The sequence below is a fragment of the Nannospalax galili genome, unplaced genomic scaffold (genome assembly GCF_000622305.1).
Source record: "Nannospalax galili isolate Female #2095 unplaced genomic scaffold, S.galili_v1.0 scaffold1191, whole genome shotgun sequence".
Classification (NCBI taxonomy): domain Eukaryota; kingdom Metazoa; phylum Chordata; class Mammalia; order Rodentia; family Spalacidae; genus Nannospalax; species Nannospalax galili.
This window is the reverse complement of record NW_008330570.1, coordinates 1,397,381-1,410,823: the sequence shown is the minus strand read 5'-3', so window position 1 is coordinate 1,410,823 and position 13,443 is coordinate 1,397,381. Positions and strand designations below refer to the sequence as shown.

General features: G+C 36.2%; 1 protein-coding gene and 1 non-coding gene across 4 annotated transcripts in view; one reads left to right on the top strand and one right to left on the bottom strand.

The window, feature by feature from the left end:
• Itsn2 (intersectin 2) overlaps nt 1–13,443 on the bottom strand; it is a 144,172-nt gene that overhangs the window by 79,014 nt on the left and 51,715 nt on the right. For 2 of the 3 annotated variants that reach the window (XM_008848726.3, XM_029553850.1), the window contains exons 14-17: nt 12,124–12,264; nt 10,336–10,423; nt 7,526–7,665; nt 6,084–6,164 (exon numbers count right to left, since the gene is read on the bottom strand). In XM_008848726.3, the coding sequence (XP_008846948.1) occupies nt 6,084–6,164; nt 7,526–7,665; nt 10,336–10,423; nt 12,124–12,264 (450 nt within the window). The remainder of the gene's footprint in view (nt 1–6,083; nt 6,165–7,525; nt 7,666–10,335; nt 10,424–12,123; nt 12,265–13,443) is intronic. The other variant, XM_008848736.3, reaches the window with a different exon arrangement.
• LOC115066940 lies at nt 11,251–11,318 on the top strand. Its single transcript, XR_003846378.1, has one exon. It is a non-coding gene; the product is annotated as a small nucleolar RNA U2-30 (small nucleolar RNA).

Below are 13,443 nucleotides of genomic sequence, written 5' to 3'. Positions count from 1 at the left end.
TTATTTGAGACAGGCTTTTACTAGTCAGCCCAAACTGGTCTTAAACTCATATGTAGCCTAGGCTAGCCTGGAACTTGAGGTCTTCCTGCCTTAGTCTCCCAGTGTTGGGATTATAGGCAGAAAAAAATTAGTCCTCAAAGAATGAAGCATTTCTAGAGGAACATATCATAATGATAAATGAGACTATCCACCAGGAAACTACAACAGTTTTAAGCCCATACACACTAAGAACACAATCTCAAAACATGTAAATAAAAAGAAAAACCAACAGAACTTAAAGAGACAAATACATAACCAGAATGGGAGATCTTATCATACCAATCTCTATAACTGATAGAAAAAAGCAAACAAAATCAGCACATCCAATCACTTTACCTTTGGTCTAATGAAACAGATCTTTTCTGAGGGCCAAATGAACTTCCAAAGTTTTAAATTTCTTTTAGTAGAATTCAGAAATCCACAAATGCGGATAGGAACAAAATTAATCTTTATTTTTTCTAACTTCTGATATATAGAATTTATTTCAATGTCAAATATAAGCAATAGCTTACAGTGTATTATTAACACAGCATTTTTTACCAACAGAAATTGAATTTGTTCTTATATTTTATAGATAACTTTATATATACATATATGTCTTGACTCCTATGTATAGCTGTCACTAGGTCTTGTTATTTAATTCATAATATAGAATCACATATATATACATACTATAGATTTGTTTTAAAAATAATTTCATGACTCATTTTTAAAATATATGTATATATAAAACACATACTTATATGTCTATTTTTTTGACAGTGCTGGGTATTGAATCTAGTGCCTTGTGCTCTAACACTGAGTTAAACACCTAGACTCTCATTTTATGCATTTAAAATATTGTGAGATGGGATCTAGAAACTTCATCAAACTGTCAAGGAGTCCATGGCATAAGCATGGTTAAGGTGCTCTGCTTTAGAAACCAAGGTTTCTATCCCAGAGCTCCTTGCAGTTCCTAGAGCCAAACTTCCTGCTGTTCCCATTCCATCTCAGAGGAAAGAGATTCCAAAAGCATACCTGAAACTAACTAGCTGGTGATATCCAAATTTCCCCTTGCCATTTCGAGGGGTATCACTAACATAGATTACCTCTAATCTTTGGGAGCATAGGACAAGACTTAACAACTGGAGAAGACAAAGTTCTGGTGTTGACAAATTCTATTCTTCCTCTGCAGAAAAGGACTTCTTTGACATTGTCCAAAGCCAACAGTGGTGACTTTCTACCATAATAAAGATAGTTTACAGATTCTGTAGAACTCTTTCCCTAATTAAGTACAACAAAAATATTTGTATAACATACAAGGATATATAAAGCACATCTCTGTGTGTATGCACACACGTGTGCTTGTGTGTGTATGCTATTTCAGTTAATCACCATAAGAGTCTCCAAAGAGGTTTCATCTTGTAAATGAAGGAAGTGAAATTTGGGGCTTGGGGAGTGTAAATGACAAATAATTATACAACTAACAAACAGATGATAAGACTAGAACTTTTTCAGATTTCTAGGTCAGTATTTTTTTTCACTGTACTTCACTGCTTACACATTGAGTAATGTATGACTTTTCTTAATGAGTATTAGACACTTCAGGTCTTACCTTTGAACACACTAGCTTTGCTGTTTGTCTTGACAGAACTTGAACAAGAGTAAAAATTATCATCAACTATACATGTAGGTTACATGTTCTAATGAAACATAACTTTCTAGGAAATGATTTGAAATAATTATACTTCTGTTGTCATATAGATAGTTTATAGGTGTGACCACTCCAGATACTCTGCAGGCCCTAAGGACCAGAGCATCTTGATGAAGTGTTTCCTCCTCCAGGACCATCTGGATCAACTCCACCAGTCTTACTAATGGATCCAGCCTTCCCTGTCATTATCAATTTCAGTTCTTCATCTCTTTATTCCTTGATCTGATCTAATCCCCTACTGAATGGAAATTCCCTTACCTCTTTGCTCTCTTGGCTGATTCCTCAAGACACTATTTTTCCATTTCCATTAGGGACAGGAGATAGCTAACATTTTCCTTTTTCATTGCCATTTAGAAGCACTGTCTCCCCTCGCTCTTAAAAACTCAGACTATCCAGCAGTACCATCTGCCCTTTTTTTTTTTTTTTTTTTTTTTTTTTTTTTTTTGTCTTTTTGAGACAGGGTCTTCCTGTAGCCCCAGCTGTCCTAGAACTAAGTAAACCAGGCTGGCCTTGAATTCACAGAGACCCACCTGCCTCTGCCTCCGGAGTGCTGGGATTAAAGGCGTGTGCCACCACACCTGGCTTACCCTCTTTGTTTTAATTGTCACCTATTGATCACCTGGTTGCTGATTCTCATTTATTCATTCTCATTACTGTTTAATTCTTTGATATCTGTATTGATGACCCATACATCTAAATCCCGGGGACTGGAGAGATGGCTCAGTAGTTAAGAGCACTGGCTGCTCTTGCAGAGGACCTAGGTTTGAACCCCAGCACCCATATGGTGGCTAACAACCATCTGTAACTCGAGGATGTGACACCCTCTTTTGGCTTCTGCAGGCACTGCACAACACAAGTAATTTAACTTACATGCAGGCATAACACTCATACACATAAAATAAAAATAAATGGCCAGGTGTAGTGGTGCATGCCTTTAATCCCAGCAGAGGCAGAGGCAGAGGCAGAGGCAGAGGCAGAGGCAGAGGCAGAGGCAGGCAGATCTTTGTGAGTTCAAAGTCAGCTGGGGCTACAGGGAGATCCTGTCTTAAAAAGACCAAAATAAATAAATAATAAATAAATAAATAGTGAATAAATAAATAAAGCATTAAAAAAAATTTTAAAGACCCTAAATCTAAGGCCAGACCAATGACCTTTTCAATCCTTCTTAATGGACCATTCCTACTAGTACACCCTGAGTTCTATAATCATCAGAATCAGAACTACCATCGACAAAATATCCCATTCTTCACACATAAGTTCTCAGCCTCTGAGCTTTTCTATGATAAGAAAATGGCACAGCCATTTCAATGGTCTTTCAACTTCCCTGAGACCTCTACTCTGCTGCTTCTATCATTCTTTTCCTTCATCAGCACCTCTTCCTCTCTTCTTGTCCTTTCACATCTAGTTCCTGTTTCAGAGTTCATCTTTATCATAATTCTTTCAAAAATATTTTTATTATTTTTATTTTATGCATATGAGAATATTTCCTGCATGTAAGTAGGCACACCCATGTTGTGCAATGCCCATGAAGGTCAGGAGAGGAATTGGAGCCCTTGGACTTGGAGTTACATACGATTGTTGGCTGCCATGTGGGTGCTGGGAATCAAACCTGGGTTCTCTGCAAGACCAACCAGTGCTCTTAAGCACTGAGTCATCTCTCTAGCCCCTTTATCATGATTCTTGAGTTTAGATCTGTAACTCCCTTGCCTCTCCTTCTTGGCCTATGTCTATGAACCCTCTATGAACGCATGAACCTATTTCATTAGTCTTCTCTGTGTTTACATCTACGCTTCTGTACATTAGTAGAGAAAAATCATATAATTAGGCAGGTAGCCTTCAATTTAAAACTCCTGACCTCCAACTTGAAATAGGCATTTAACATTGCTCAACATACTATTTTCTTCTACCAAGCTTGTACCCACCCACACCACCCACCTGACATCTATTTTAGGCCCACTTCTATCTCCTAAAACTTTCTAATCTCCCATATATTCTCTTCATTAAAAACCTCACCTGTTTGAATCCATCAGCCTGGAACTTCTTCATTGTTCTACCTCAAAAGTCAGTAAAACATCCTGCACCTCTTTATTTTGACCCTGAGTTATTCCATGTCCTTACTTACCTAGGAAGATTCTTTCTTGTGAGAGTCAATATATTTCTAAGTCTTGAAGCTGTTAACTGTCTGCTTTCTACCAACAAATTTAACTGCATTCATCTTTTTCCCTATGTTATAATGGAAGTATTTTTTTAAATTACATTTACTTATGTGTGTGTGAGAGTGCACATACATTCCACAGCATGCATGTAGAGGTTGGAAAATGACTTTTGGAGGTCAATTCTCTCCTTCTACCATGTTGAGTCCTAGGGATTGAATTCAGGTCATTAGGCTTGGCAGCAAGCACCCTTACTTGCTGTGCCATCTCACCTGGCCCTGGAAATATTTTTTTATGTAATCCTTTATTCTACGCTCTGGATTTTTCTTTTTCTTTTCCTTCCTGCTCTCACTCTCTCTCTCTCCTTCCCTCACTCTCTTCTCTCTCTCTTTGGTGTGCATACATTTGTCCACATGCGTGCACGTGTGTGTGTGTATGCTTGGTGTGTGTGTGTGTGTGTGTGTGTGTGTGTGTGTGTGTGTGTATAGGCTTGATGCCAGATGTCTTCCTCAACTGTTCTCCACCTTATTTTTTTTGAGACAGGGTCTCTCCTTGTCTCCATCTCCCCAGCACTGGAATTACAGATGGGCATGCCACACCTGGCTTTTTTATGTGGGTATTTTGCATGGCAAGCACTTTACTCACTGGGCCATTTCCTCAGCCCCTGGATTGTTTTCTCTTAATCTACTCCAAGGACTGTGCTCCATCATTTATCACCACTTTTTATACTCAACCTCCATCTCTTCCCCTCACTTTCCTATCTCTGTTGTTTCCTTCAAGTTTTTCTTTAGCCCATCCCCTTAACCATATGCTTTCTTCTCACGCTCTTCAGAATTATGCATATTCATTGAACCCTTCTTGATTCCCATTTGCTACTGAACCACTGCAGTCCAACTTCTGCTTATACTTTCAACTGAAATGGCACTTTTAGAAAGGTCTTCAAAGGACTGCTTGTTGACAGTCAAAGGATTCTTTCTCAGTGTTAAATGATCACTGTATCATTTTTCAGTGATGACTACAAAAGGCTTCTTTTTCTTGATTTCTGTAACACCATAGTTGTCTCCTAACTAGTCTGACAGTACAGATTTCACACCCCTTTAGTTTCCTAAATTGTCTCTGATGAAAAGTATCAATAAGCAGTGAAAAACTAGAAAGCAGGAAGCAGAAGAGAGTAAAACAAGACAGAACAGTCTGCTGGCCTGTGGAGAATCAAATGCTGACTGGAAGAATCGGACTGTATTATATGAGTACAACCCACAGATCAACACTGAACTTCATTTTACAGATAAAGAAACTTACATTTAAGTTTCTGTATGAACTGTAGCAAAAGGTCTAAGACCAGATAATCTGGCCAGTTGTGCGATAACAACCCAGGATAATGTGGAACCCTGCTGCTGCCACCTCTTCAATGTGTCCTTCCTTTGCTTCAGGAACAACTGAGGTGCAATTATGAAGTACCCATCTTTACTATGGAATATATACCTAACTGCCTACTGTCATGCACTTTAGCACTGATTAGAATGTGTAGTCAAAATCTATGAGGGTAACAAGTGGTTAATATAAATCACCTTTCTTTAAACTATATTAAAGCAGGAATTCATTGAGTATTTTGAATAGCCTGTGTATTATATATGCAAATGAAATTATTTATACATATAACTTAAATACCTGAAGTCCAAGCATGCCAAAATATACAAGGCCTGGTAAGTGATACAACTCATGCTGCCCTAGTATTATTAGTTCTTTGCATTTTTCCTTATGGTAGAATTAGGATACAACCTGGTACACATGACATAACCCTGGCCCAGACTGCAGGAAGTAGAAACTTAAGCAAAGGCTTGTAGTGATGTGAGTAAATGATTTAATCTCACATTTCCTTAGTTTTCCCTTGAATTCCTAATCACCCCATTGGTTAACCCAATCCATAGGATAATATAAGGGAACCAGTTGGGTTCCTCATGAGGGAGGTTACTATGGGCAGCCTTTCTGATTTCTGGCATTAGACTCAACAGGCAATTAGACAGCAGAAGGATATTAGAGCAAGCAGAAAGGAAGAAAAGGTTTTTATTGTATATGTTATTCCAAACAAAGATAATCAGATAAAAGCAAAGAATAATCTAGTTAAAAAAAAAAAGAAAAACAGTAAAGTAACTAAAAAAAAAAAAAAAAACCCAGGAAGCTAGATATTAGAAAATAACCTTAAGTAAGAGGAAGAGGTTGTTGAGACAGCTTAGCAGAGACAAAAGGCACTGAAGAACAGAGTCATCCATATTCCCACACTGTAAGATAAGGCAGATAAAAAGCCAGTTAAACTATGTACAGATTTAAAAGAATAATGTAAGGAAGACAACTTGACTGGCTTGTCTGACCATCAATGACAAATGATCACATTTTAACTTTTTCTATAGGATATATATTTGTGTAAAGTATATTATTAACATTATTCACCTCAATTTCCTGTCCTTAACTGAAGCCACCACTGATGTCTTTTCTTTATCATGCTGTTTATTCCATAGTTGATGCTAATGTTATTCTAAATAAGTCAACAAGATAAAAGCCACATGAATAGCTTTCTTATAGAAGTATTAGACAACATCATATGCTTTGATAACTTTCTGCATAGTTAGCAAAGGAATAAATGAGACTATTTCCAAATTTAAATTATATACAATTAGTCTGGCTTTGGGTTATTATCTCCATTCATATATATGGCTTCAGTATTCAACTAACATTGTCCCAAAAGATAAACACATGGTATGCTTTGGACACTTGCTCTGCCACTGTAGCAAACAATGATCATAAACTTAATTCTTCAATTCAATTCAAGCAAAGTGTACAGTGTCACATTCTGCTTTAGATTTCACTAACTACTGCATTATTTCATAAAGATTTAACTACCTTGTAACAAAGAAACAAAAGAATTTAGTGTGTTAAAAGATCTAGCACCAGAACTATTTTAAAATTTCCATGTTCACTGCTCCCTCCCTTCTTGAGACAGAATCTCATGTAGCCCAGGCTAGCCTCAAACTAGCTATGTAGGTGAGGAATGACCTTTAATTCCTGATCCTCCTCCCCCAGACTCCCAAGTTCTGGGATTACAAGTTGTGTACCACCATGCCCAGCATGCTTTCCATTTAGAATACTGACTGAAATCATTTAGGCTGACATCAGTTTTGAGATACTGACAAAGGCAGTTGTTTTAAAAATACATGAATGCCAATGAAAAGAGTATAGTCATAAAAAACTGGAAACTCTCGGGGCGTGGTGGTGCACGCCTTTAATCCCAGTACTTGGAAGGCAGAGGCAGGTGGATCTCTTTTAAGTTCGAGGCCAGCCTGGTCTACATAGCGAGTTCCAGGTCAGCTGGGGCTACAGGGAGACCCTGTCTCAAAAAGACCAAAAAAAGAAAAAAAAAAAAAAAAAAAAAAAAAAAAAAAAAAAACCAAAAAACTAGAAACTCTGAAGAAGGTATTTAGTCATATTGCACAACATTTACTATATTTTAGAGACCATTAAAAACAATACTGCAATTCTGGTATAGTTGAACTTATATAATAAATTATGAAAATGCAGTAATATAAAAACAGTAGCTTTTCAAGAAGGTAGCAATATAGAAATGAATATAATAAAAGATAAATACCTTCAACTGATTATTAAATGAATCCATTTCAGAAAGCTTAGATGCAGTTTCTTTTTCAAGAGCATCTAATTGTTCTTTAAGTCTTTGGCATAATTCTTCCTTTTCCAATGATTTTTTACGAAGTAAACTGATCCCTGAATCTGGAATACAAAAATATTAGTCAGTTCACATTTGGTAGAACGTTGTATCTTTACCTATATGCCATTAACTGGTCAAAATGATGCAGTTGGAGAAACACAAAAGATATATACATATTATGCAGACAAATAGAAAATACTCATTGGTCATTTTTTATTCCCAGATCATATCTTCTGAAAATCTTCAAAGGAAATGGGCATAAGCATTGGTTCTATACTCAAAGGGTCAGGACTTGGAGTGAAACTACATTAGATAAGGTGTTTGACCAAACACAATGGGCATGCTATCATCTACCACACCAAATGAGGTGAATACAAAGTCTGGCTCACAGTATTCAGTTGATAGAAGGTGCTGCTGTTAAAAGTTGCTTTGTACTTTCTCTTAATGCTCCCAAAAACAGAGGAAGACTCATAGCAAGGATCTAATAAATATTACCAACTGGATTATTTAATAACATATTTTAGGAAATAAGAATAGAGGATTTCTTCTTTTGTTTGCTTTTTGTCTGCTTGTTTGTTTTGAGACAGAGTCTCCCTACAGCCCCAGCTAGCCTGGAACGTGCCCTGCAGATTGGTTTCAATCTCATAGAGATCAGCCTGCCTTTGTCTCCCGGGTGCTGGGATTAAAGGTATATGCCATCATACATGGCTAGAGGGTTTTATTTTAGATTTTATTTTACATATTTATGTAAGGATAGAGAAACTAACTATACATGTATAGTGTTTTCTATTTCATTAAATTTACTATCTAAATGTATATCCTAAAATTACATGTTTTTCTAAGTTATAGAAATCAAGTACAGAATTTAAGTAAAATGAAGCATATAGAGTAAAATTTATGGTCCTCCTTCATCTGAAATCCCAGCTTCTCCTCCTTTTAAGCATTTGTACTTAGATACATGTGTTCCATTTTTATTTCTGTGGGTTTTAAATAGGATCACACTGTCTACATTACTCTGCAACATACTTTTATTTATTTAATTTTTGATGAGAGTAGGTACGGAACCAGGAACTCATACATGCTAGGAAAGCACTCTACCATTAAGCCACATTCCCTGTTTAACTTGTTTCAAATTTAGCAATCCATGCTCTGTAGCAGTCTACACTATGGTTAGTCCATGTTCTTTGTAAGTATTCTTTTTTTTTATTGTTATTTGTCTCTAATTTTCTATCATTACATAAAAATGTTGCAGTAAGCCGGGAGTGGTTGTTCTTGCCTTTTGTCCCAGCACTCAGGAGGCAGAGGCAGGCAGATCTCTGTGAGTTCGAGGCCAACCTGGTCTACACAGCAAGTGCCAGGCCAGCTGGGGCTACAGGGAGACCCTGTCTTAATAAGACAAAAAAAAAAAGTTGCAGTAAATGTCCTTGTATAGGCATTTGAATGCACATTTATAAGACTACAAGGTAAAAGAATTTCTCTGTGAAGGGATAAACACATTTAGTTTTAAAAAAAATGTTACTGTAGGGGGCTGGAGAGATAGCTCAGTGGTTAAGAGCACTTGTGACCCATATGGTGACTCACAACCATCATTAACACCAGTTACAGGGGATCCAACCATTACCAGATATATGGTACACGGACATTTTCTCATTCTGTAGACAGCCTTTTCATTTTTCTATTTCCTTTGATGTGCAGAATCATTTTAGTTTGATGTATGACTTAATATTTCCTGAGCTTTTGGGGATATCCAAAAAAATCATTTCCATGACAATTTCCTATTTTTGTTTTCTATTTTTGGTGACGTTAAAAATTTTTTTTAAAAAAGAGGACACAAAGTTGGGAGTGGTGTCAGGAATGGATCTAAGAGGAGCTACAGGCAGGAGTGGGGGTGAATATAATCAAAATACACTGAAATTCTCAAAGAATAAAAATATCATATTAAAAAAACCTGCTGCAAACAATAATGTAAAGATACTTTTGCCCATGTTCTATTCTAGGAGTTTTATAGTTTGTGCCTTACATTTAGGCATTTACTCTATTTTGTTATTGTTGTTGTTTCTTTTGAGACAGGGTCTCATTCTTTAGCCTAGGCTGGCTTGGAATTCACTATGAAGCCCAGGCTGGTTTCAACTTTTGCCTCAGTCTACCAAGTGTTGGGATTACAAGCATGAGCTACCATGCTCATTTAGGTCTTTAATTCATTTTGAGCTATTTTCATGTATAGAAGATAAGGCCCAGTTTCATTCTTTTGTATATGGTTATCCTGTTTTCCAGTACTATTTATATAAGAGATCATCCTTTCCCACTGTTTTATTGGTATCTTTGCAAAACTGTTAGTCAAAATAAACCTTTTCTCCCTTGTTTCTTGTCAGGCATCTGGTCACAGCTATGAGAAAAAAACTGTGATATACACAATATTATACACAGATTGTATATTATTATATACAGATTGTATAATATAATCTGTGATGTTTTTCACATTATTTTGAAATTTTTAACTTTAGGCAAAAATATTATTTTTAAAAAGTTCCAGGCCAGCTGGGACTACAGGGAGACCCTGTCTCAAAAAGACTGAAAAAAAAACAAAAAGTTACAGTCAGGTGTGGTAGCACATGCTTTTAATCCCAGCACTCAGGAGGCAGAGGCAGAGGCAGGTGGATCTGTGAGATTGAGGCCAGTTAGGGCTACAGGGAGACCTTGTTAAACAGACAAAACAAAACTTAAAGACTTACCAGGTGTGTTATTTAGCTGCATATTTTTAATTCTTTCATTTAATAGTTGCTTTTCAGGTACCAAATAGATAAGCTTATTTTGATATTCCTTTTGAAAAGAAAATTAGAATATGATTAAAAGTCTGTAATGTCCAAGAAATTTTTGAAAAATTTAAAACATGTTCTAACCACTTTTAAGGATTTTAAGGAATGATACATAATTGTAAAAAGGAATGATACAGGACTTAAAAAGCAAATATTTAACCAAATACTTACGAATAGTTGGTAAAATTTAAAGGTAGTAAGTAAAGTCTTTATCAATGTTTTCTATCTAAAGACCTATACATTTCTGCATTATAATAGATGATAGTTGGCCAAAGGGGCTGTTGTGTACTAGACAGCATGAGTAAATAGGCCATGACACTCCATATATACATGTATTTATGTATATCAAAGAAAAATTAAAACCTCAGAGAGATACAGGGAAGCAGGTTTAAATCTGGTAAGAAATGTTTTTGCTTTTGTCTGTATCTGCTGTAAAAAGGAGAAGCCAGATTTTTTACCCTTGCAGTGAAAGAAACTGCATGAGAGGACTCTACAGGTACAGCTTCTAATATCCCCATCTTCAAACAACACTTGAACCAGACCCTATTGCACAAGTAAAGAACCAGGCCTCTGGGAGAAACATACAATATTCTCTTACCACAATTCTGAAAAAAGTTACTTCAAGTCAATATTTCCCAAAATTAGTAGCAACAACTTTATTGTAATACATATGTATATAGCATATATTATGAATGTGGGTATCCTGCCAAAATTCATATATTGATCCCTGACTCCCAATGCTATAGTTAAGAGGTAAGGCTTTAGGAAGTGATTAAATCATGGGGACTCTTCCCTGATTAATGAGATTAGTGTCCTTTTAAAAGAAGTTGAGAGCAATGATGAAAAGACTATTACTGAACTTTGTCTCTATGAAGGCTTCTACACTTGACCTGAGCTCAGAATTGGAAAAAAAAAAAAAATTGCAGGGAGTTGCCTTGTTCCTTCTGCCATGTGAGTGTGCAGGAAGAAGACGCCATCTTTTTAACAGAAAGCAATCCCTCATCAGACAGTATATTAGTGCCTTGATCCTCAAATTCCCATACCCACACCATGAGCAACAGATTTCTGTTGTTTTTACATTATTCAGTCTAAGATATTCCAATAGAAATGGGAATGGACTAAAACAAATATATAAACAGTTTTATTAGAGCTAAAGTTTAAAATAATGTTTTTATGTATAAATATTAAGTGGAACTTAACTACATGCCCAGGATGGTTTTAGGAGGCCTAGAGACTTGGTGTTATATACAGGTTAATGTAATATACTTGTGAAACAATATACTTGTATATACATGTATATACCAGATATACCTATGATATAATAACATAATAAGATATATTGGCCAGGTTTATACTGTGAATGCCTAATCCCAGCACTCAGGAGGCAGAGGCAGGCAAATCTCTTTGAGTTCAAGGCCAGCCTGGTCTAGATAGTGAGTTCCGTGTATGTCTCTGCATGTCTGTGTGTATGTCTGAGTATATATATATGTATATATATGTGTGTGTGTATTTATGTGTATGTGTGTATATGCACACATCATCTTATACATATACATACATACATACATACATACATACATACATACATATATAGGTATATCAGAAACACAGAGAGTTCATGATGTCCAAAGCACAACTATTCTGTTAGGAAGAATTGTTGATTACTGTGCATGTCTAGGAATAATTTAGGAGCAAAAGGCTTACTTGAAGTTCTTGTTGAAGCTGCTTAATTTCCATAATTTCCAGGTCACACTGCTTATCCAGAACTTCCAGCTCAGTCTTTTGTGTTTGTTTTCTGAGTCGGACATCTTGAAGTCTGCCTGAGATCTGCTGATGTTTGCCACTCTGTAAGATCATATGAATATATATGGTAAAATAAGTGCTAAGGAAATGTTCTCATCAGGAGAAAAGTATTTTCATTTAGTAAAAATTTTAAATGACAGTTATATATAATTCATAGTCACTTTGAAATGTCTAAAACCAAGTGGAATACATTTTTAAAGTCATCTCTGTTAACAACAGAGTTATTAGCAGGGAATAGATCATTCTCAAAGGGCAGGATCCCATATATTACAGTGAAAATCAGAAATATAACACATTTTTTTCTTAATTAGGACCTTATGCTACCACCAGAACAATCTCAAAGTATATTCTTTCAATTTATTCTATATTCATATTGCATATGACATTTAACATTACTCTTTCTCTCTGAGCTTCTACTCTATCTTCAATGTTATTTTCTAATTTCCTTTAAACAGCATTCAGAAGGACCTTTTGAGTAACCATTCTTTTCTCCTACACTAACTCTCTTCTCCTTATGTAAGGGGTAGCTTTTCTTTCCCTTCTGAGAAGGAGGAGAAAAAAACCAAGAACAGAAATTCTCAATCAGGTCTAAGAAGGGTGAGATGGGGTGTTTTAGGGTGAAATGACAATTTCACCCAAGCCAAGCTTGTGTGATACTTGGAGAAAGGACCTCTAAAGGGGTGATTAGATTAAACAGGGTCTTTGGGATAGGCCCTAATTCAATCTAGCTAGTGTCTGTAAGAAGACACCTGAAATGCATATGCACAGAGACAGGCCATGTAAGGACACAGAGGGAGACATCACAAGGAACTAAACTCTCAAGACACCTTAATCTTGGATTTCTAGCCTCTAGAACTATGAAACTTTCTGCTGTTCAAGCTATTTAGCCCGTGGTATACTGTTATTATAGCCCTAGCAAAGTAATAGAGTAGGGTAAGGAAAAATTAGTTCTCTCACTCAAAACCACTGATAATGGGATGGAGGGATAGCTTAGCTGTTAAGGACTCAGACTCACAACCCAAACATAAAAATTATGGACAGTGAAAGTTTTATTGAAGAATATGCTTCATATTTGAAAAATATACACCAAAAGGAATATGTCATATAAGTTCTAGGGCTCACATTATCTTCAATAAGTCTAAGTACATACTAGACCTCTCCAGACTCCACACATGAATCTATTATGCTGCTATGTTGCCCCAAATCGTAAGGGGAAATCAA